This window comes from Gopherus flavomarginatus, chromosome 1 (assembly GCF_025201925.1).
Source record: "Gopherus flavomarginatus isolate rGopFla2 chromosome 1, rGopFla2.mat.asm, whole genome shotgun sequence".
Classification (NCBI taxonomy): domain Eukaryota; kingdom Metazoa; phylum Chordata; order Testudines; family Testudinidae; genus Gopherus; species Gopherus flavomarginatus.
The window spans coordinates 27,025,030-27,049,544 of NC_066617.1; the positions used below are offsets into that span (position 1 = coordinate 27,025,030).

Genomic DNA, 24,515 nt, shown 5'->3' on the forward strand with positions numbered 1-24,515 from the left:
CGCCTCGTCTCTAAGATGGCGGCGGCTCTGAGGGCAGGTTACCTGGCGGCCCGACGGCTCCTCTGGGCCGCGCCTGGCCGCCGCCTGGTGCGGGGCTCAGCCCCAGCGACCCGGGTGAGTGACAGGGATCGGGGCGCTGGGGAGATGCTGCGTGGGCTGCCAACCCTCTGGCCGGGCCACAGGCTGCCGGCTGTCAAACGGCAATGGGCTTCCTCCGGCGCGGTGCACCCTGGGAGCTGTAGTTTAAGGTTATTGTCACGGGTCGCACTGAGCTCTAGAATCTGCACCCTCCCATCCCACAGCCCGTAATCCTATTGGGTGCTGGGAAGTGGGCGGGCATAAGCCCGCAGACAGCTGAGGGCCCCCCCCCCGCCAGCCTGGGGAGGAGCTACTGAGTCCAGAAATCAACTAAAGTTGGGGACAACGAAGAAAAGAGTAACAGGTGAGGGGGTCAGAGGACCAAAACTAGGGGACACCGAGCAGAGAACCCTGGACAGCGCCCACTGCTCCTCAAAAGCCTCCAAGGAGCCAGCAGGCAACGCCCAGAGGAACTCTGCCCGGATGTGTGAACTAATGAAAGAACGGAAACAGGCCCCACCGTCGTATCCCCTTCTTTGTGGCCCCCTCCCCTCCGCCAACCTCGTCTCCCTGGCGTTATAAATGCCCACTTTGGCCATGGCTTGGAGGAGGTTGACGAGGTGGTCCCATGACTCTGTGGGGCCATGGATTGGGTGTGCATATATAAAAAGGTGTGGGGAAAAGTGCAGCCAGAAGCTCAACGTGCTGGGGGGGAGGGCTAGCTCAGTGGTTTGAGCATTGGTCTGTTAAACCCAGGGTTGTGAGTTCAGTCCTTGCGGGGGCCATTTAGGGATCTGGGGCAAAAATCTGTCTGGGGGTTGGACTAGATGATTTCCTGAGGTCCCTTCCAACCCTGATATTTTATGATTCTGTGCACTAGGGTCTCCCACACACCACAAAAAGGACAGGCATTGGGAAGAGGGGTGAACCATGCCAGATACACACCTGTACTCATGGCTCCATGAAGGAGCCACCAACTAGTGTCCCCAGCAGGCTGTGGAACTAAAGTGGAATACAGGCTGGCCCACTGGGGTCCCCCACACTTTGTAGTTGCCTGCTGTCCTCATGGGGTTGTCTGGCTGAGTGGGATCTGTGCAAGCCACAGTGCATGTGGCTGTACAGTTTTTGGCTGAAGCTGGAGCAGCCTGGTTAGTTCTGTAGGCTACATGAGGTGGCATTGCAGGCTGAGCCCTGGACTCTGGGTTCCTTGAATAAAAACATGAATCTCTGCAGATTGAGGAGCTGTAGATGTTGGCCCTTCTGGGCCTAGTTCAGGTACTTATATGGCCCCTTACTGTAATATATAAGCACCTCATAATCTTTAATGTTTTTACTACTATTCCCCATTTTACACATGGGGAACTGAGGCACAGAAAGATTAAGTGGCTTGTGCTGAACCCAGATTTCTCACAGCCCAGGCTAGTGCTCTAACCATTGCAATAAAAAAGGGTCAGCTGCAGACTGGTCCATTTTATGCCTCTTCATGCGTCATTTCTGGGCAGAGTTGGTGCATTTCTGAGGAGAAGAGCAGTGGCCACCAGATCAGTGCTAATTTTACAAAACAAAAATAAATAATTCATACTTCCAAGTTCAGGGACATGCTTTCTTGACAAGCATCATAGGATGATGCCTACAATTTGTAACTAATGGCTTTTCTTTACAGTCCATACAACTTGGGACAAGCAGATTCAGGGCCACCAAGGCGGCAACGCAAATAGTGTTAAATGTTCCTGAGACTAAAGTGTCTTCTCTGGAAAATGGCCTGAGAGTAGCTTCTGAAGATTCTGGACTCTCAACATGCACAGTAGGTAACTTGTGAATGAATTTTTTGCTTAACTATAGGTTTCAGAATAGCAGCTGTGTTAGTCTGTATCTGTGTTAGTCTGTATTTATGCTCAGATAAATGTGTTAGTCTTTAAGGTGCCACAAGTACTCCTGTTCTTTTTACTTAACTATGTACATGTATTTTCCAAGAGTATTTAGAAGAAGTTTTTAGCAACAGTTTGTAAATAATGACCACAAGTTTGTGTGAAGGTTAGGCTAAGCCTTTAAAAAGTAACTAATGATTTTGGGTGCCAGACTCGATACACTGTAAAGAGGTCTGATTTTTTCAGAGCGTGGGGGCTCGTCACTTTCTGAAAATTGTGCCCCTTTAACTGCAAATTAGTTTACCCCAAAATTGAGGCACCCAAATCACTAGTCACTTTTGAAAATCCATATATAGTCTACTTATAAAAGGTAAAATCTTAGCCGAAGTAAGAACCAGCAAAACAATGCCAATGCTATCTTCAATTAGATAGTAAGATTAATGTTTGTTTTTAATAAGGTTGGTCTTTGGATTGATGCTGGAAGCAGGTATGAAAATGAGAAGAACAACGGAACAGCTCACTTTCTGGAACATATGGCTTTCAAGGTAAGTATTAAAACTAGTTTTCAAATGCTTTTAAAATTAAAATTGTTTACTGATCTTTAAGGATAACTATGGAGACTCCTTACAACTGAATTCAGTCTATCACTTTTCAAAATCACTAGGAAAACACAAGTAATTTGGATTTTTGTCCAGAATAAAAATCAAGGATGCAGTCCTGGCCTCAATGAAGTTGCTGGCAAAGTTGCTGTTGACTTCAGTGAAGGCAGAATTTCACCTCAGATCTGTATGGCTTCACCTGTATATTTGCATGTGCTGCTGTAGCCTTGCCTGAAAGAACAATTTCATGTTCAATCTATTTGAAACAAAAAGCAAACAAACAAAATGGCTGACAGGAGGAATTCAAGAATGATAGATCTGTTAGTTTCAGGAATTAGTTCTGCATGTTATTTCAGCATTTTAAAATTAACAATTTGAGTGCTTAGTGAGGTGCAGTCAACAACTCTGGTCGGAGTTAGGTGTTGTGCAACCTTCTTTCCATATTTTTTCCACTATGTTTAAATTCTGAACTGATCCACTCCTGCTGACACCTGAGATTAGTTAAATTCAGCATGACTCAACTCTACCAATCTTTGTAGGAGACAAATAGGCACTCTGTCCCCAAGTTAATTTTTACTTGGGATCTGTCTTTAAACTTAGTTTTCCAGTGGGAAAAGACCAATGTGCTAGCCTTCCCCCCTCAAACCAGTTGTTTCTCTTGTGCTCAAATCAGCTATTTTTAAAAAATAAACCCTTACTATTCCCCATGTGCAAAAGCTACTTTGTGGGTAGGTACCTTCTAGAGTGCAAGTAAACAATTTTTTTTCTTTAATTTCAGGGGACAAAAAAGAGATCTCAGTTAGACCTGGAACTAGAGATTGAAAACATGGGAGCTCATCTTAATGCCTACACATCCAGAGAACAAACTGTGTATTATGCAAAGGCTTTCTCAAAGGACTTGCCAAGAGGTAACTGCTTCTGTTCTGCAGAATTTCTGAAGGAGCATCTTTCCTAAAGATTAAAGATTGTGAGGAGGGGACCAACAAGGAAATAAATGAGCTGACAACCCTCTAAAAAGCAGAAATGAGAGAACAGTGCCTCTACAGTGTGCTTTCCACCTCCCTTCCTTGGCAGCCTCTGTGCTGAAACTCCATGGGGAAGAGGCTTAGCAGGTTTGGAGAGGAGCATTTCAGCATTGTAACCCATGCTTGGCACGTCTCCTCGGGACCAAGTGGCTCTCCTTTGGGGCTAAAGATGTGAAATTCTCACTCCGCTGCAGATCTGAGAGAGAGGCAGACTTTGCAGATCATGTTCCCTGCCCCTATTTTGGCTCCCTTGTCCTTCTGAGGGAACTTTTTTTCAAACTCTAAAGTGAACCTCCCAGTGTATCTTGGGCACTCTGTGCCCCTCCAGTGTGTTTGACCTTGGGAAGGTATGATAGGGCCCTGGATATTTGTATTGTGGTTAGAGACAAATAGCTTAAGTTAAACATATTGTGAAAAAGAAGCTTACAAGAAGAGAGAAACAAAGTGCTGCCAGTTGAAGAACAAGCTATATTTTTGTTTAGTTTTGTCTAGTTGTTCATTCCTGGTATGTCTAAGTGAATTGTCTTACTCCATAGTGTTCATATGAAATAAAATAATTCATATTGACAATTCTTTGATGAGAATACTAAACTGCTCAAGATAGTTTAGACCAAAGCAGACTGTGAAGAACTTCAAAAAGATCTCACAAAAGTAAGTGATTGGGCAACAAGATGGCAAATGAAATTTCATGTGGATAAATGTAAAGTAATGCACATGGGAAAAAATAACCCCAAGTATACATACAATATGTTGGAGGGTAATTTAGCTACAACTAATCAGAAAAGAGATCTTGGAGTCATTGTGGATAGTTCTCTGAAGACATCCCCACAGTGTGCAGTGGCGGTCAAAAAAGCAAACAGAATGTTAGGAATCATTACAAAAGGGATAGAGAATAAGACAGAGAATATCTTATTGCCCTTATATAAATCCATGGTACGCCCACATCTTGAATACTGTGTACAGATGTGGTCTCCTCATCTCTGAACCTTTTGTAATGCCAGTATATATTTTTTGAGAAGGGCAACTAAAATGATTAGGGGTTTGGAACGGGTCCCATATGAGGAGCAATTAAAGAGTCTAGGACTTTTCAGCTTGGAAAAGAGGAGAATAAGGAGGGATATGATAGAGATATATAAAATCATGAGTGGTGTGGAGAAAGTGAATAAGGAAAAGTTATTTACTTGTTCCCATAATATGAGAACTAGGGACCACCAAATGAAATTAATGGGCAGCATTATGTTCTTAGTAGTTTTAGAAATCCCTGAAGAACACACATTCTCTCTGAGAAGGGCACTAAAGTTTTCCTAAAACAAATATTACAAAATAAGATTACACTATGTGAAGTTTATTTTCAATTTCCTGTTAGATCTTTCTTCCTGTACTCTATGCTAACAGTTCTGCCCACTTATAATATGTATTTGAGCTGCTTATTTGATTACGATATAGTGAGCTGAAGGTTCTAGTGTTGCTGAAGCACACTTGCCCCCCATCCCTTTGTGTTTTCTACTAGCTGTGGAGATTCTTGCTGACATCATACAGAACAGTACACTGGGGGAAGCAGAGATCGAGCGGGAGCGAGGAGTTATCCTTCGAGAGATGCAGGAAGTTGAAACCAATTTGCAGGAAGTTGTCTTTGATTATCTTCATGCCACAGCCTATCAGAACACTACACTGGGACGGACAATATTAGGACCCACTGAAAACATCAAGTAATTCCAGCTTCTATTTCTTCTTTGTCTTAATTTCATGGTTACTTTCCAGTATTTGAAAACTACACTTAAAGATAAATGGAACAATTTCTGTTCTCTTTATGCCTTATGAAGTGTTTGGGGTTGCACAAGGTGGAATTGCAAGTGGAATTTACCCTGAATGCCTTCCCCTCAATCATACGTGTTTGCTTTGGACACGATTACAATGTGAAACTTCTATTTCTTAGAACTTATCTACACTTAAAACGTTGCAGTGGCACAGCTACATCGCTGAAACACATCAGTGTAGACACTACCTATGCTGACAGGAGGTGTAGTTATTTTCTTCTTTACCACTTCAGATCCATAAATCGCAATGACTTGGTGGAGTACATAACAACACATTATAAAGGACCCAGGATAGTGCTGGCTGCTGCTGGAGGTTAGTATGAGACATGCATCACAGCAAGCACTTGGAAATAAGTTTAAAAACACAGCACTTTAACTTTGTTGAGATCAAAGATCAGACACAGAAATATGACTTATCCACTACTTAATAGGTCATAGAAGTCCTATTGTTAGCCCTCAAAGTTCTGTGTATCTGCATCTCATCTGTTGTGTTTTTCCTCCCAGTAATCTTCCAGGGACACACGTAAATTTATCTTTAGGCAAGGAGGGTGCTTCGCTTTAAACGGAGAGGCTTTTGCAAGTGTAAGAGGACAGTGTGACAGGGCGCACAAAGCCAGAAATGTAGGAAGGAGATGGTGTTCAGAATGGGAGAGGGAATAAGAAAATAGAAAGGTGAGGTGAGATTATGTAAGGCCAGGGCCGCCCAAAGGATCCAGGGGGCCTGGGGCAAAGCAATTTCGGGGGCCCCTTCCATTAAAAAAAAAGTTGTAATACCATAGAATACTATATTTTTGTGGGGGGCCCTCTGGGGACTGGAGCAAATTGCTCCACTTGCCCCCCACCTCTGGGCAGCCCTGTGTAGGGCATTGAAGTTGAGAACAAGGAGCTTGTGTTTGGTGCTGTATAAGATAGAGGAGGCAAGAAAGGTAATGAAGATAATTATTTTAGCAATGGCATTTAGTGAAGTGGAAAAAGTGGGCGGGAAATCAGAAATGTACAATAATCTCTTTGGGAGAGAACCAAAGGTCATGATGGATTGTTGTAACTCTGGCATCTTAGCTGAAGCTTTTTAACTTCTGTGAAAAATGATCTTCTTAGATGATATGTTTTTTAAAACTGCTCTATATGAAACTCTCTTGTTCAGGAGTCTCTCATGATGAATTGCTTGATTTAGCAAATTATCATTTTGGTAACTTACCATCTACTCAGGAAGGAGGAATCCCAGCCCTACCCCCTTGCAAATTCACGGGTAGTGAGGTAAGCACTGAGATTGCTTTTTGCCTTTTCAGGTTAGATCAACAAGCAACACTGAGTAATGATTAATATTAATGAGTTGTCTGGTGTGATCTTGAGTTTCTAGTGTGACTTTCAAAGCTTCTAAGCACCGATCGCTCCCATTGAAGTTAATAGAAGCAGCTGATGCTCACCATCCTTGAAAATCATCCTGTTCACTTAATATATTTCTGGGCAAGGGGTTTTTAAAGGTTACAGCAGAGGACTGGAACTTGGAACTCCTGTGTTCTGTTCCCAGCTCTGCCCCATCTCTGATAAATCACTTTGCCATCCTATGTCTTCTTAATCATCTGCAAAATGACTATAATGACTTCCTTACACACGGCATTAGGCTTATGCAGACAGTTAAGGGTATTATTGAGTAGAGCTTTTCATGCTTTGCACTAGATTCTATTTGAAAGTTCCTAGTTTCCTTCATTTGAATAAATGTACCCACTGTGGTATGTTTGCAGCATTACATTTGAAGTTAACGTTTTTGTGATTCAGATTCGTATACGAGATGACAAGATGCCTTTGGCACACATCGCAATAGCTGTCGAAGCAGTTGGCTGGTCTTACCCAGATACAATTCCCCTTATGGTAGCAAATACTCTGATAGGCAACTGGGATCGTTCCTTTGGAGGAGGTGTGGTGAGTAAACCTCAAGGCACTTTGATGAAGGTTGACTATACCAGTAAGAGGTGTTTAGTTCAGTTATTTGCCAGCATCAGTACACTTCACAAACTCCACCTTGTCTGGGATGGAATCGAGTTTCCTGGTTATTTCTATCAGTGTTTAAAAAAAAAAAAAAATCAAAATCTAACTCCGTGGTCTCTGAATGCATTCTGTTGCCATGTGACATGAGAATTTGGGCACAGGTGCATTTGGGAAATGGCACACTGAGTCACCAAAGTGGAGGAGCCCTCATACAGCCTAAAAACCATAGTGAAAACAAGTTGGAAAAACTAAATAGGCTCCAAAGCTGTATGCAATGAATATCCCAGTGCCTGTTCCCTCTCTTGGAATCTTACTAGCTATTTTTTTGGGCTTTAAAAAAAAAAAATCTTTGCAGTTTAAAACTGACAAATTCAGGCTATCACTTGGAGAGTGAAAGATTATGTGCAGGAGAGGAAGCTGCCCGTTCTATACAAAAGCATCTGGTGCATACTCATAGCAGTATTGTTGGCTGTGGAGGAAGCTGCCAATCTGTCTCACTTGAAATAGCAGTGGGTGAGCTTAGTGGTGGGAAAGAATATTTAAAAAACCGCAAACCCTGAAATACTAAAACTTATCTTTTTGTTTAAACAGAATTTATCCAGCAAGCTTGCCCAGATCACTTGCCATGGCAACCTGTGTCATAGCTTCCAATCTTTCAACACCTGTTACACTGATACTGGACTGTGGGGGCTCTACATGGTTTGTGAACCATCCACTGTACAGGATATGATGCACTTCGTTCAGAGAGAGTGGTAAGAAAACGATGTTTCTCCAAGTAGCTTGTTTTGGGTTGAGGACTGGCTATTTAAAAATAGCAGCTTCATCAAAAAAGTGTTTTGTGTTTATCACAGTCCAAATTTGTTGGGAAAGAACAAGTAGACTAAATTCAGAAGCTTGTGATGTTTGTTCCCCAAAAGCCAGTTTCTCCCACTCTTGCTTCACCCTGACAGTACCTTACACTGGAAGTAGCTCCTGTGAAAGCAGTGGGTTTACTTGAAGAGCAGAGTACTACTTGGAAGAGCAAGAGTGGTGAAATCTGGCCCAAAACGTCAGTAATACACCTCTAACCCGATATAACCCGAATTCAGATATAACACAGTAAAGCAGCGCTCCGGGGTGGGGGGGGCAGGAGTGCGCACTCCAGTGGATCAAAGCAAATTCGATATAACGCAGTTTCACTATAATGCGGTAAGATTTTTTGGTTCCCGAGGACAGCGTTATATTGGGGTAGAGGTGTAGCAATTTGATTTACAAATTGAAAGTTCTGGCAGGAGGAGGGATTGGAAGGATTATGTAATCTTCTTCTGTGGAGTAAGATGCAAGCTAAGTAAGGTCTGTTACTTCTTACCTAACTTTATATACCCTCCAATCAACTGCAAACAGACTCCGTGGCATTTAATTTACATTTTCAGAGAGAGGCACATTCAATTACCGTATATACTCATTCATTAGCCTGTTCGTTTATAAGCCGATCCCCCGAGATGGATAAGTAAAAATAGCAAAAACTGTATAACCCTTTCATAAGCCGACCCTATATATCAGGGGTTGGAAAACTATGGCTCCCGGCCCGTCAGGGTAAGCCACTGGTGGGTCGGGATGTTTTGTTTACCTGGAGCGTCTGCAGGCATGGAGCCCCTCAGCCCCCGCCACTTCCTGCAGCCCCCATTAGCCTGGAGCGGTGAACTGCGGCCAGCGGGAGCTGCAGTCAGCTGAACCTGTGGACGCGGCAGGTAAACAAACCAGTCTGGCCCTCCAGGGTGCTTACCCTGGCAAACCACATGCCAGAGGTTGCCAATCCCTGCCATAGAGTTTAAAATCATCAAGTTTTGGCGTAGACCCGTTTATAAGCTGATCCCTGCTCTTTGATGCGTCACTTTTTTACCAAAAATATTCAGCTTAAGAATGAGAATACCTTTTACTGGACCCACTTCTGTTGATGAAATTATAATAATTATATTGTAACTAAATGAAATTGTAGGTGTGCCATTGTGCAAGGATTTCTCTGAAAATTAGGCCAGGGAATGGTGTAATTTAGGGCCTATTTTGAGTCATCTTGACACCAGAGTACCCACCTTCTGAACTGGCTGAGTACAGCTGGACTTAATGAGCCATTGATAAAATTCAAGTCAGATGGGAACATTTCTAGGACATTTTGCAAGGGGATTTTTGTCCTTTCATAGGATGGGCTCCTATCTCCCCTCCTGATCCACCCCAACCTAATTACATGTCGATGGCAACAACAGCAGTTGATTAAATGGAACAGTAGTATTGGGATCATAATGTAGGTTTTTATTTGCTTAATGGAATTGAGCATTGAGGGAGGGGGGAGCTAGCCCCATTTGACCAGCCAGCGTTGTGCAGTCCAGAGTTTGGAAACCTCTGTTTTAATACATCTCCCTGCACTTACAGTGAGTTGTTCCCTAGAACAGTGGCTCTCAACCTTTCCAGACTGCTGGACCACTTTTAGAAGTCTGATTTGTCTTGTGTACCCATAAGTTTCACCTCACTTAAAACTCCTTGCTTACAAAATCAGACATAAAAACACAAAAGTCTCTCAGAACACTACTACTGAATAATGGTGTACTTTCTCATTTTTTACCATGTAATAAAATAAATCAATTGGAATATAAACATTGTACTTACATTTCAATGTACAGTGTAGAGAGCAGTATAAACAAATCATTGTCTGTATGACATTTTAGTCAGTACTGACTTTGCTAGTGCTTTTTATGTAGCCTTTTGTAAAACTAGGCAAATATCTAGGTTAGCTGATGTACCCCTGGTTGAGAACCAGTGCCCTAGTGGAGTACTTTTTGTTTAGTTCTAAACATCTCAGTGATACGGCGCTCTCAATCTTCCTGTGGAGACTATCAACTTTAAGTAGCTCATTCCATTAGAAAGCTTCCTCAGATTCAACCTACATTTACCCTTAATCCTACTACTCATATGGAAGCAGCTTGATACAGGGATAAATCTCTAATTCTCCACTTACATATGCTGAGAATACCACTAACCCTGCTCTCTAGAAATGACATTCTAGTATTGGTGTACTAATATGCCTGGTGTCTTAGCATTGTGCATAGGTAATATGGCACCCTACCTCAAGTAACTAATGCCATTCTTGCTTGAATAGTAAAATTTCCTACGAGTGTTTCAAACTGTCTTTCAGGATACGACTCTGCACAAGTGTTACTGAAAGTGAAGTATCTCGAGCCACGAACCTTCTAAAAACAAATATGCTGTTACAGCTTGATGGTAAGGTTAAAATTGGGATTTTTATTCTTCTTTTACTCATATGTTGATAACTAGAGTATATTTTGCCTTCATTAGGGTCCACCCCCATCTGCGAGGACATTGGGAGACAGATGTTGTGTTACAATCGTAGAATTCCAATTCCTGAACTTGAAGCAAGAATTGAAGTAAGTAGTGCAGGTGTTTATTTTTAAATGAAGACTGTTAATGTAGCAGCTAGCAACTTAGTTGTATAGAGCAGGGGTGGCCAAACCATGGCTCGTGAGCCACATGTGGCTCTTTTACAATTGAAGTGTGGCTTGGGGAGCTTCCCCCATTCTCTGCCTATCAGACTGGGGGAGGAGGGAAAGCTCAGTGCTCTGCTCTGCAGCTGTGTGGTGGGGTTTAAACCCTGAGACCCCCACCCCCCTCTCCACAGGGCTGAAGTCCCAGCAGGTGGTCCCAGCTCTCAAACTTTTGAAGATAATCGTTTGCAGTTCCGAGGGTCAGTAGTTTGGCCACCCTGGTATAGAGGATGAAAGGTCTGAAACGTTGCTAGCCCTCTAGAACAATGGTTTTCAACCTATTTACCAAGGTGGGCCATATCCATACAGTATATATACACTATCTCTGTATGGCCCTGAGTGTGTCACATAGGTCACAGCTGTGTGCTGATTGGGCTGCAAGCAGCTCATGAGTTGAGAACTGCTGCTCTAGAAAGACATGGCAGCTAACTTACTAGTTGATTAACTGTAGAACCATTTTATTATAATAATTCAACTTTGGGCTCTAACAGACTTTGTCCAAGACAGCATTAACTTACTTTTCTTAACACTTTTCAGGCTATTGATGCCCAGACCATAAGAGAGATTTGCACAAAGTACATTTATGATAAGTGGCCTGCCATCGCTGCTGTGGGTAAGCTTATTCTTCCTCACCATGCCAAGCTGCAGTTTAAATAGATGTCTTGACTAACTTTTTTTCATTTCCAGGTCCAATTGAACAGCTTCCAGATTACAACAGAATCCATAGTGGCATGTACTGGCTACGTGATTAGGAACACATGGTAAATGTTTTAATGAGGATACCAGATTTCTAAAGCAGTTGTCACAAGGCATGAAGACAGACATTTGATTTCCACCCTCCCCCCTCCAACCCAACTTCAGTACCTAAAGCCCTCCCATGGGAAACAGTGTCCGAAAATTACATAACCATCACTTAAGGGGAAGTCGCCTTGACAGTTATTCCTTACCCTCTTGTACTTGGAGAAACTAATTTCAGAATGTTAACATTATGTGTAATTTGTCTAAAGAATAAAAACAGGTACAGTATTTGCATTTTTATTATAAAACAGCACACAACGATTGTCATTGAGTCTCATTTCTTTGCTTTAGCAGCATTCAACACTTGTTCTTGGGCAGCTTTCTTTGCTTTAACCATTTCAACAAGTTCCTGCAGAGTAAAAGAAAAGAAACAAATCTGTATATTTAATCAATTAAACTGTCAGATAACTAATCAGATGGTGACTTAACTCTGCCAACCAAAATAGGACTTTGGATAGCCAGGGGCCTGCCTTTGGAAAATACAAGTATTCATTTGAGTGGATAATTCTGAGGAAGCAGAGGGTGAATATCCAAAGCCAAGATGTGACATGACTAGTCAGAGTTATGCTCGCTTTCCTACAATGATACAGCTTGGATGGCTAACTTCCTCCTTTCATTACTCTGTCATGCTTGTTAACCTTAATTTGTGAGACAAGATAAGTAACTTTTTTTATTTGGACCAACTTCTGTTGGTGGAAGGGATGAGTGTCACAGAGCTCTTCAGAGGAAGGTAACTGGAGTGTCTAAGGCCAGTGGTGCACTAAAAAGTTAAGTCAACCCAGCTACATTGCTCAGGGGAGTGAAAAATCCACATCCAAGTGATGTAGTTAAGTCACCCATACCCCCCCATGTAGACAGTGCTAGGTCAGTGAGCCAGTTCTTCTGTTTACTTAACTACTGCCTCTTGGAGAGGTGGCTTAAGTGTAGACATAGCTTAAGCTGAATACAAGATGCAGGAGACCACTTAAAATGAAGGCCAGTTAAGGGTTAGCAGTCAATAAGATGTTACAAATTGGTGTGTCAATGGCTCATAACAATTTGTAACATACCGTTATTGCTCACTTAATTCTAAGCAGTCTCCTTCAGCATATGAACCTCTTGTTTCACAGTAACAACGAAGAGGCTGGTAGCACCTTAAAAGTCTAACAGATTTATTTAGGCGTAAGCTTTCTTAGGTAAAAAACCCCCTTCTTCAGATGCATGGAGTGAAAACTACAGATGCAGGCATTATTATATGTGAAGAGAATGCCTGCATCTGTAATTTTCACTCCATGCATCTGAAGAAGGGTTTTTTTTTACTCACAAAAGCTTGTGCCCAAATAAATATTTTAGTCTGTATGCACAAAAACAAAGAGGAGGCTGGTGGCACCTTAAGAACTAACATGGCTACCCCTCGATACTTGTTTCACAATCTATTCCAAATTGTATTTAGCATAGACAGACTGGTTACTTTCCCCAGACCGGAATGAAAGCTCTGTGAAGCTCAAAAGCTTATCCCTCCCACAACAGAAGCTGGTCCAATGAAAGATTATTACCTCACCTACCTTTTGTCTCTCATATCCTGGGACCAACTAAGTTTTACAACTTGTTTTTCTTGAAGAATCAGCAGCTATGGCAGTTGTGGAGACTGAAGCAGGTTAACCACATAATCGGGATGAAGGCAAAACAGTATTTCTTACCTTATAGCGCTTCATGCAGTCTTTTTTTGACCGGCCTGGGACAGCAGCTGCTATTTTTTCCCATCTTTCAGGAGTATTTACTGGATATGTCTTCAAAGCCTGTTCTAAAAGTTTTTGCTCTTCTGTAGTCCAAGGGGCTGAATCTGTGACTAGTCCTGTTTTATAAAAAGCCATTGATAAATGAGAATAGTGATTGAAATTTAGATGTTTAGCCAGAAGTCCCCTAATTATATAAAACTTTGCCCTTGCCATGGGATGAGCTAGTGAGAATGCTGCTAAGAAACTGATATTCCTAGGAAACTTACGCTTTCTAAACCACTTAAGAAGCCTATAGCTGCTTCCCTTTGCATTTCAGTAAGGAAGTGATCATCCACTCTTAGGGTATAGTGATCGATCTATTAGGAATCTATTTATCGCGTCTAGTATAGACACGATAAAATCAATCCTCAATCGCTCTGCCGTCAACTCCGGAACTCCATTGCAGCGAGAGGTGGCAGCGGAGTCGACGCATAGCTGAATTTGCGTATCTTAGGTTGACTTCCCACACTAAGGTAGACCTAGCCCTAGGAAAGCCCCTTAGGTATGGAAGTGTCCAAAGCAGATCTTGGGGTTCTATGCAAAGCCAAGCTCATCTGGGGAGAGGGCCCATACCGTCTCTGTCCCTACAGTGGATCTCCTGAACCCCACAGTTCCTGACAGCGTGGCTCTAGTGGCCCAGGTTGCTTCTGGGGAAATGAGAAGGATCTTTAGGAGAGACAAGAGAGTCCCCCCCACAAAACTGCATTAAATCTGACAGCTGCCACAAATGGATAAGTGTCCTGGGCCAACATATTCTTTGGCCATATTCTGCACTCACTGAAGTATGGTTCTGCAGACATCCAAAGAGGAATCTGGGCCACTATCTTTTATCAAGCATAACTATAGGCATAGAATTGTTTGTGAAGGGCTGAAAATAGTTCTCTTACAGCCTTACCTTCAAATCGCTCTGAAGGTGCGGCACTCTCTGTCTGAGGTACCACTCCGTGCTCTTTTTTAAACTTATCAAAAGCTTTCTTGTTTATGTCGTCCTTTTGATGAGGGTCTGAGGACAATACAGATTCATTTAGTTCACAAGACCAGAGACCACAATGGGAAGTTTAAAAAGCCATACATAATGCCTAACACGTCATCTAGCAGATTAGCCTAAAGCTAGCATTCAGATAATTTGAAGATGAATGTAATGTTTCATTTCAAAGGTCAGCTGTAAGGGTTGTTAGATGAAAACTAGGTGAGATATTAATCCAAAAGTGACATATCCAACAGCTTCAATCTTATTCTAATGTTTACACTGTACCATAAAAGCTGTTTTCCAGGGCACCTGGAGTCTGATCCTGCAGCCCTAATCACATGCTTAGTCCCACTGTAGCCAATTGGGATTGTTCCCAGGAGTGATGACTACAGGATGAGGCTCTAAATCTGTTAAGTGTTAGTGTGGATACTAGCTCTATCAGCAGGTACTCAGGATATTGTCCGTCATTTTAAGTCTCTTTCTTGTCTCAGCAAGTAGCTTGGTACAAAGTTACTGAGAAACTCCTTTAAATAATGCACTGTCTCTGATGGAATACTGAGCAGGAAGAAAGGAATGTCTTGGTGTTCGAGTTTTTATTTTCAGTAACAATTAAGACTGAACCATCACGATGCTATCCGTGTTAAACTGAACTGCATCTCAACGACACAGCATGGTGGTTTAGCCGTTGCACAAGGCCTGTTTCTATTTCATGGTAAAATCTCTTCATCACAGCAGCACTGATCTAAAAATTCATCTTGACAAAGATGATTTCCACTCAGAATGAGCTAAAACAAGTGGTTTTGCTAATAATGGCATCTGCTTTCACTCAATGAAGATAGAAACGGTTTCCATGAATGGACAATGAATGTTTTGTTTTGCATTTAAAGAAAAATAACTTATTACATAAATAATATAGAAGCACGCAGACCATCTTACAAAGATAATAAAGATACCAAGTTTCTGGAGGCTCTTTGCTTTATTGATGACATCTTTTGCTGTTCGTTTTATTCCAGTAGTAGAATGCAAGTTCATATAATTGGCAATAACTTCCCACCTACACCAAGAATGGAAAACAAACAGTGCAAAATAGCATATGGTAGAATAGCAGTGAGAGAGATGTTTAATTTCTTAGCTAATTATAGTGAGGTCCATGCTTGCAATAGCATATCTGTAATTCTTAGCACTCTCAGTTCTTTGGAAACTAAATATGCTACTTTACGTCCACAGTAAATGGAGTGCAGAACTTTTCTATTAAATTGCATTGAGGTTGGGTTGGCCTCTTACTAAGATCTCTGTCCTGCACTGCACTGAGATAAAATGAAGGGATTCTCTAAAGTGTGCGTAGAGGGACATTGTAGGGGCTCTACAGCAAAATACTGTTTCAGATGCTCTGAAATCTCACAAGGAATGCCACCAGTTGGAAAATGGGTTTGTTTGTTTTTTAAATTGTCTTTTACATTTAAAACATGAAAAAGTACCTTGAGTTAGTCCCAGCCGGGAAGAGATTCACAGCTTTAATCAATAACTGTAAGTCATCTTCTGACCAGTTTTTACTTCCACCTCCGCCACCGGTTGTTGATCTCTCTGAACTCTTCGTTGCTTGGCGCAAACGAGCCTCTGCTTCTTCTCTTTCTCGCTTGATCTGTTCATTTATTTCTTCTATCTAGGTGAACAAAAATGTGCATCAATTAATTTTAACATTTTCTTCCACAAATCCAAAATGAAAGTCCCTTCTACATTTTCAGCTACTGGAATTGCTTCAATCCTTCAACTTTCCCTGGTTTTCTTATTCTTATACATCACACTTGTGGAAAGAGAGTCTACCTGTTCCACCATTATTTCCCCAACAGATGACAGATATAGCTATGTGTAAACATGCTCATGGGCACGCCAAAAAAACTGATGCATAATGAGTGCAAACTCATGAAATTAAACTAGACACTTTTCCAATATTTGAGCAACAATATTGTAGGGGAAGTCTAGACTGACTGCTGACTCTTGGTCATTGGCACAGAGGCTACGTTTTGATTGCATAATGATGATAAGCAAAGACTGGGCCATTTTTCCCCAGAGTAATTCACTATTGCTGAGGAATATGAACTTCCTTATCTAAAATTTTATGGGATATTATTACACCAGTTACTGACTGTGATGATTAGGTACTAATCTAAAATGCATAAACTCTTACTCTGCTGGCACCAGTGCATTAGACTAACCCTGACCTATGCTATTTATTGTGGAAGTAGCGGCAAAGTCTCGTTTCTTTGTGTTATGAAACAGGTCTTGGTGGCCATTCTTACCATGTAAAGAACCCAGTCTCAGATGCATATCTTAAGTTAATATCCAACTTGTTTAGATGTTGTCAGAGAGTCAGGAAAGCTTAGTTAATCTAAATATTTTCATTACATTGATTTGACACCATGTATAATTACCTGTTTTTCTATAGCAGCCTTTCCTCCTTCCCTTGTCGTGGATGTAAGTGCTTCATTCAAGCATTGCAGACTAAAAATAAATTGTTAAGTTATATTGGAGATCTAGTAGAAAGATGGATATCAAAAAACAGAGTAAAGAGGGTCAGGAAAACGTACCTTGCTAGTTCAAGACGATCACAAAGCTTTTCCACCTCTTCCATCATTTTAACACACTCTGCCTCATTATCAGAAAAGTAATTCCAGTTCTGAAAGCAGAAATACATGTTTTCCATTGAAGATATAGGACAATGAAATTCAAAGAGTGTCTCAAAAAACACCCATTCCTCCAGTATTACTATAACTTGGACTGAATAGCCTTAAAATAAATTGGATGTTTTTCATGTAACTGAAATTGGACTATGGCTGTGTGTTTTTATATTTTGCTTTTTAGTTGATAGTCTTCATAAAGCTACATTGGTTTGCCTTTACAGACCAAAGCATCTCTTCCTGTTGTGATTCTGTATTAAATAACTCTATAATGACGTTTACTTGTAAACCCCAATACAAGTGTTTCTGACACATGGAGAAAAAACACTTTTACCTATGGACACAATTTCCACCGTCCACCTTCATTTATAAGGATAAACATACATGAGTGATTTGGCACAAAAGGAAAAGTTCTGGTCTAACCAGGTGCTACAAGTTCATTAATACGGTTTATATTCAGCTATGACGACATCTATACCTTGCACGTTGTTCTCAATTTTTGCCTTTCCTTCTTAATTGCTTTTTTCTGTATATCTTTTTCTTTTTTTGCCAGCAGTGCTTGTTGTCGAACTTCCTCCTCTTCCTTCTCCTTAGCCAACCGTGCTGCTTCTAATTCTGCTTGTCTTTGCTGCAATCAAAGGGAAAAAAATGTAGTAGGTCTTCTCGAGTAAGATGCACGAGATGTGCTACTTTAACAAGGTGAATAAAACTATCAATACTTAAACGCTTGGAAGATTGAACCTTTAAGAAATAAACAAAAGGTGAATGCGCAAGCACATACGCGCATGTTGCCTGGCATTAATTAACAAATACCTCACTAGCACTGACGATACCCAGTTTCTAAGGGCTGATCTACACTACATAGTTAAGCTGACATAAGGCAGCTTATGTTGACCTAATTATGTCAGTGTCTACACAACAGCCTTCCACCCACATAAGACCTACGTTGGTGTAGTTAGGGCCATGCATTGTCTGTGTAGACACAGTGTCCCTTACATCCACTGTTGGCAGTCTTGTTGATTTCATGACAGGCACTGTGAAATTGACAAGAAAGCTGGGCAGCTAGAACCGAGCTGCCCCCTGCTCCTCTGGAGAGCCGGGCAGCTTAACAAGCCCTGGTGGCTCCCCACTCACTGGGAGCCAGGGCTTCTGGGTGAGCAGTGAAAATGACAAGGCTGCCTGCCTCCGGGGGGGTGGGGGGGGGAAGAAGGGGAGGAGAGCCAAGGCAGCTGGACCCTGCTCCCTGGGGGCAATAAGGCTTGGGTGCCTTCCCCAACTCCTAGTGGGGAATGGGGAGCAGAGGAGGGGGGAGCCCATTGGGAGCCTGTGGGGCAACTGGGCTCCCAGCAGGGAGCTGAGAAACCGGACTCTCAGCTCCGCACACTGGTTGGGTGGAGGCTTTCCTGGTGGGGATCTGCACCACTGACCCAAGGAGGGTAGTGTGGACATGAACCACTGCAGATTTACATTTTAGAAGAAATCTTATTCCTGCTCCAGGACCAGTCCTTCGAAAAATCTAATGGTTCTGTAAGCATTTGTGCTGCTCTTCTGAAATGCTATTGCTGGCGGACTGCAAAATATGATTTTTAAAATCATATCGTTTGGATTAGCATCTTTTGCTTCCCAACCTCTTCAATCACACTAAGATTTTAGTAGCAGTTATCTCAGATTGCTAGAATTAGCAAGTGCATGCTTCTGCTCATCTTCAGAGGGCTTTACAGATAATAACCAATCAGTCCATAGAGCACTCCTATAAAGTAAAAAATCATTTCAATTTACAGATGGGGCAACTAAGCCACAAATGTTAACGGGACTTGCTTGAGGCAGTAAAGAAAGTCTGCACTGAACAGGGATTTGATTTTAGAACTTCCTGGCTGCCAGGGCTGGGTTCTGCCCACATCTCACTCTCAATCTTAAAAGGGTCACTGGTCCCTGAATATAGCAATGCCTTTTTGGCATTGGAACAAGACTGAAAATAGCAAATCTCAGGCCTCAGTGTAATTTTCAGTGTGTGGCCTCTCTCAGATCTGGAAGCTGAAGCAGGTGATCAGGTACATTTAAGTCTCTGAGTTTCTCAGCCCATATAAACAATTTACAAACTTACTCTTTCTTTTGCTTCCTGTTCTTTTCGTTTTGCTTCGACCTTTGCTTTCTTTTCTGCTTCTTTCTTTGCCTTTTCTTCTTCCTTGAATTTCTTTATTCTAGGATCACAGCTGTATGCATTATCTAGCAGGGGAAACAAAGCATTGTGTCCATGAAAGGGGACAGTAAACATTTTCACTGCTAGTTACCAAACACCTCTTCTTAAAAAGGCAGATTTTATACTTACCAACTAATGTCCTTATCCTGTTCATCTCTTCTTTTTTCCTCAGTGCTCTGGCTGCTCTGTTCTGTTTTTCTATCCACCTCCTCTCATCTCGACTACAAATTGGAAGGCATGGTGTTAGTTCAGCTCTGCCAATCACCAGCACTGTTAATGGTCTGTCAGGAATTCCATTACAAGAACCAATTTGCAGATGCTTCAGATTTCAACTGTAGTAAAAGCAGACTTACGAGCATAAGCTGTTGGCCCACAAAGGTCAAGTGCAAACCCTGAACCCTTGCACAACAGCTCAACCACATTACATAGTCTTACAGAAAAGACAGTTCAGTAATCATAGGCTCATGGAAGTGAAGGACTGGAAAGGACCTCAGTAGGTCACTCAGTCTAGACCCCTGCATTCAAGGCAGGACTAACTAGTCCATTCCTGACAGGTGTTTGTCTAATCTGTTCTTAAAAAAACCTCCAATGATGGAGATTCTACAGCCTCCCTAGGCAATTTATTCCAGTGCTTAACCACTCTGACAGTTAGGAATTTTTTCCTAATGTCAAAGCTAAACCTCCCTTGCTGCAATTTAAGTCCATTGCTTCTTTTCCTATCACCAGAGATTAAGGAGAACCATTTTTTACCTCCTTGTAATGGCCTTTTATGTACTTGAAAACTATTATGTTCCCCCTCAGTCTTCTCTTCTCCAGACTAAACAAAAACAGTTTTTTCATTCTCCTCGCAGGTCATGTTTTCTAGACCTTTAGTCATTTTTCTTTTTTTGGCTCTCTTCTGGAAATTCTCCAATTTGTCCATCTCTTTCCTGAAATGTGGCACCTAGAACTGGATACATCTTATCAGATGGAGAACTTCTCAAGTATTGCTTACAACACTTCTGCTAATATGTCCCAGAATGATGTTTGTTTGTTTTTTTAAACAATGTTACACTGTTGACTCATATTTAACTTGTGAATCCACTATATCTTCAGATCCCTTTCCACAGTATTCCTTCCTAGGCAGTCATTTTCCATTTTGTATATGTGCAATTCATTGTTCCTTCCTAAACTTTGCATTTGTCCTTTATTGAATTTCATCCTATTTACTTCAGACCATTTCTCCAGTTTGTCCAATCATTTTTAATTTTAATCCTATCCTCCACAGCACTTGCAACCCCTCCCAGCTTGGTATCATCTGCAAACTATATACATGTACTCTCTATGCCATTATCTAAATCTTTTATGAAGCTACTGAACAGAACCAGGACGAGGACCGATCCCTACGGGACCCCACTCGATATGCTTTCAACTTGACTGTGAACCACTGATAACTACTCTATGGGAACGGTTTTCCAACCAGTTATATACCTACATTATAGTTAGGGCTCTGTATCTGTAATAGAGGCTGCGGAAGTAACAGATTCTGTGTCTTTCTGCAACCTCTGTGACATCTGCAGCGGCCCATGAGGCTGATCCCAGGATCAGCTGCTCAGGCGGCCAGAAGGACAGTTGCACCAGTGTTGCTGAAGCATCTCCATAGCCAGCCGCTCAGGCAGCCCCGCAGCCAGCTGCACCGGATGCTGCTGGAGCTGCCCTGGGGCCAGCTGCACTGGCCGCTGCTTGGCTGGCCTGGGGGACTGCCCGGGCAGTGGTCCCAGGGGCAGCAGAAGCAGCCACAGCTTGGCAGCCCCTGGCAGCCGGTGCCGCTGGCCCTGGTGCCTCTCTCTAGAGCTGTGGCCCTCCGAGGACACTCCCAAGAAGTGGCTCTCCCCAGGGTCCCTTCAGCAGTGCCTCCTCTCCCCTGGGCCTCCCAGAGCAGTGGACCCCCCAGCTAAGATTGAGTCAGGGATATTTATAGTACAAGTCATGGACAGGTCACCAGCCATGAATTTTTGTTTATTGCCCATGACCTGTCCACAACTTTTATTAAAAATACCCATGACTAAATACTTAATTATAGTAGCTCCATCGACACTATCTTTCCTTAATTTGTTAATGAGAAGGTAATGTGAGGCAATATCAAAAACTAAAGTCAAGATATACCACATCTACTGTTTCCCCCACCCACAAGGCTTGTTACGCTGTTAAAGAAAGCTATTACGTTAGTTTGACATGATTTGCTCTTGACAAATCCATGCTGACTCTTACTTATCACTAAGGCTATGTTTTAGTCATGGGTATTTTTAGTAAAAGTCATGGACATGTCATGGGCAGTAAACAAAAATTCACAGACCGTGACCTGTCCATGACTTGTACTATACTCCTGGCTAAATCTTGGGAGTGCTACAGACACTCATGGGGGGACCACGGCACAGGGGGTGCCGCGAGTGCTGGGTGTGTGCGCGCGCGTGGTGTGGGGGGCGCCGCAGGTGCCTAGGTGGGAGCAGCCTGAGACCTCCGCTGGTGCTGGGGGACAGGGGGAAGTTGGCAGGGCTGGCAGGCTCCCTACCCGGCTTCTCAGAAGTGGTGACATGTCCCTCCCTAAGCTCCTAGCATGGTATACTACCAGCTCCACAGTTCCCATTGGCCGGGAACTGCAGTCAATGGGAGTTGTGGGGGCGGTGCCTGTAGGCGGAGCCAGGGCTGAGGGACAGATATGTTGCCACTTCCAGGGAGCCCCTGCAGGTAAGCACCACCCAGAGCCCTCACTCTCTGTTGATACTCACACCTTCCTGTCAACTGTTGTGAATGGGCCATATCCACCATGATTGAATTGGCCTTGTTAGCACTGACCCCCAACTTGGCAAGGCAACTCCCATCTTTTCATGTGCTATATATTTATACCTGCCTACTGTATTTTCTACTCCATACATCTGATGAAGTGGGCTATAGCCCACAGAAGCTTATGCCAAAATAAATTTGTAAGTCTCTAAGGTGCAACAAGGACTCCTCCTTGTTTTTGTTGTTTTTTTTTTTGCTGATACAGACTAACACGGCTACCCCTCTGAAACCTATTTCATTCTCTGACAAGCTTACAAGTTTGGTTGATAAAGGTGACTGTGTAAATGTAAGAGAGACAAGGTGGGTAAGGTAATATACTTAGACTTTTGTAAGGCAAGTGACTTAACACAGTACAGTGATCTGACTAAAAAATTTGCACTATACAATATTAAAGCACGCTCTAAATGGATTAAGAACCGACTAACTCAGTGATCTCAAAAATTAGTAATCAATGAAGAATCATCATCAAATGGGGGTGCTTCTAGTGGGATTCCACAGGGATTAGTCCTAGGCCAGATACTATTCAACATTTTCATCAATGATCAGGAAGAAAATATAAAATCGGTGCTGATAAAATTTATGAATGACACAAAGATTGGTGGAATGGTTATTAAGGATTAGGGCAGGGCAGTCATATAGAATGATGCAAGTGCCTTCACATCAAGACTGGATGCCTTTCTGGAAGATATGCTTTAGCCAAACACAAATTAGTGGGGTCAATACAAGAGTAAGTTGGTAAAATGTAATGGCCTGTGATATACAGGAGATCAGACTATGATCTGAGAGTCCCTTCTAGCCTTAAATTCTGCGAATCTATGAATTACAACTACTGGAAGGTTAAAGTAGGTAGAATGTAATTAACAACTGGCACTTGGTCAGGACAATTCAGTAATATCACTACTCCTGAGTGTCAAGGGATCTTTAGTGGCATCAAGATGCCAGCAACTTGCTGTCTAAATACAAACAGTATCAGTTCCATCCTCAGAGCAGAGTATCAAATCAGTGCTGATTCAGAGAGGAGAGAGTTACCTACTGAATCGCCAGTACCATCCTGGCCCATTTTGCTTTTGAGCTCTGTTGAGATCATAGCCTGAAGTTACACAAATGTACAACAAATAAACACTTGGCACCTGTATAGTCTTGCCACCAGAGGATCTCAAAGCACTTCATAAACACACTTGTGACATATGCAAGAATTATTCCCATTTCACCAATGAGGAAACAGAGGCACAGAGTGTGACTTGTCCAAGATCACACAGCAAGTTAGTGGCAGAGCCTGGAATAAAACTCAGAACTCCTCACTTCTAGTCCCACACTCTAATAACTAGACCATCCTTCCTTCCTCCTTTCCCCTGATTTACAGCCTAACTACAAGGTGAAAAGTCTTGCTGTAATAATCAGTTAGCTCCTTATCAAAGACGTTTTACTTACATACCATTCTGCTTTTTCTTTTTCTTCTTCATCTAAATAAGAAAACTCTCTCCAAGAATCGAAATTATACCTATAGTAAATGCAAAATTAAAACAATGCAGGTGAGACAAACAATTTCTGATAAAGCCATTCTAAAAATGTCTGCATTTTTAATGTTAGGTTTTAGCATGCAGTTAGTCCATTAGCAATCAGACCAACATTGCTGGAGTCAGTCAACTTGCCAAATTCAAGAAAAGCTATTTGTAAATATTATAGAACTAGATGCTGTCAGTCCATTTGCGAATCATTGTTTTTAAATTCATTTAAATGTATTTTATCTCTGTTTATTTAGATGCCAGAGATCCTCTGAGTTAACTAGCATCTGTGGTTTTCTTAAGTCTTCTTCCACTTATAGAAACTGCCTATCCACCCAGTCTTACGTCAATGTTTTAGCCTCTTTCTTTTATGAAGAAAACACCAGTTGTAGCATTACTAACAACAACTACTCTGTCCCTCTACTGCATCTTTCAATCAAAGATCTCAAAGCACTTGGTAAGCAAACAATTATCATTATCCTCGTTTTACAGAGGGGGAGTTCAAGGTCACACAGGGCATCTTGGCAAAGCCAGAAATAGAAGCCACATCTCCTTACACTGAGGTCTGTGCTTTAGCAACAAGACATCTCTTCCCCTGCTGAACTGTCATACACAAACTGACAAAGAGTAAAGATGAAAGTAACCTAGAAATGAAGTAGTAGATTTATTTCACCTAGAACAGAGGACAAAAGAAGAAATCATTGGATGTTCACGTCAGGGGAACAGGCTAGGGGAAAGACAGAGTTGACTGTGTATAAATTGACTGGTACTGCGATTTGTTACTTTTTTTTTTTTTTTTTAAGTGCCAGTCAACTTTAGCTCAAAGTAGGTTACAATGTGTATGTTGCAAATTGCTGTTAATTAATCTCTTC

At 42.1% G+C, this 24,515-nt stretch overlaps 2 protein-coding genes across 5 annotated transcripts in view; one reads left to right on the forward strand and one right to left on the reverse strand.

Annotated features, from left to right (window-relative positions):
• On the forward strand, nt 1-11,972 carry PMPCB (peptidase, mitochondrial processing subunit beta). 3 transcript variants are annotated; one of them, XM_050925970.1, is made up of 13 exons: nt 1-114; nt 1,742-1,882; nt 2,405-2,491; nt 3,324-3,453; nt 5,081-5,279; nt 5,621-5,700; nt 6,532-6,644; nt 7,167-7,310; nt 7,968-8,128; nt 10,546-10,631; nt 10,707-10,795; nt 11,450-11,525; nt 11,600-11,972. In XM_050925970.1, exons 1-13 carry the CDS (start codon nt 16-18, stop codon nt 11,662-11,664), a joined length of 1,470 nt encoding a protein of 489 aa, XP_050781927.1. In that variant the 5' UTR covers nt 1-15; the 3' UTR covers nt 11,665-11,972. The 3 variants fall into 3 exon arrangements, with proteins under 3 accessions (XP_050781927.1, XP_050781941.1, XP_050781933.1); XM_050925984.1 differs by lacking the exon at nt 1-114 and adding an exon at nt 380-442 and having other exon boundaries at nt 1,742-1,886; XM_050925976.1 differs by lacking the exon at nt 1-114 and adding an exon at nt 381-442.
• Nucleotides 11,932-24,515, reverse strand: part of DNAJC2 (DnaJ heat shock protein family (Hsp40) member C2) — a 23,347-nt gene continuing 10,763 nt past the window's right edge. Inside the window, exons 7-17 of one of the 2 annotated variants that reach the window (XM_050925716.1) lie at nt 23,574-23,639; nt 19,445-19,536; nt 19,220-19,341; nt 17,594-17,743; nt 17,026-17,114; nt 16,870-16,939; nt 15,916-16,100; nt 15,391-15,491; nt 14,363-14,470; nt 13,390-13,544; nt 11,932-12,059 (exon numbers count right to left, since the gene is read on the reverse strand). In XM_050925716.1, coding sequence (XP_050781673.1) covers nt 11,985-12,059; nt 13,390-13,544; nt 14,363-14,470; nt 15,391-15,491; nt 15,916-16,100; nt 16,870-16,939; nt 17,026-17,114; nt 17,594-17,743; nt 19,220-19,341; nt 19,445-19,536; nt 23,574-23,639 — 1,213 coding nt within the window. In that variant the 3' untranslated portion in view covers nt 11,932-11,984. Of the gene's footprint in view, nt 12,060-13,389; nt 13,545-14,362; nt 14,471-15,373; nt 15,492-15,915; nt 16,101-16,869; nt 16,940-17,025; nt 17,115-17,593; nt 17,744-19,219; nt 19,342-19,444; nt 19,537-23,573; nt 23,640-24,515 lie in introns of those variants that run through there. The other variant, XR_007769889.1, reaches the window with a different exon arrangement.

Bases quoted from the DNA above. Each gene is read 5' to 3' on its own strand.
- PMPCB (XM_050925970.1), top strand. From the start codon at position 16: ATGGCGGCGGCTCTGAGGGCAGGTTACCTGGCGGCCCGACGGCTCCTC. The intron at 1,883-2,404 runs GTAGGTAACTTG...GTTTTTAATAAG, and splicing joins CTGGACTCTCAACATGCACA to GTTGGTCTTTGGATTGATGC. The intron at 3,454-5,080 runs GTAACTGCTTCT...GTTTTCTACTAG, and splicing joins CTCAAAGGACTTGCCAAGAG to CTGTGGAGATTCTTGCTGAC.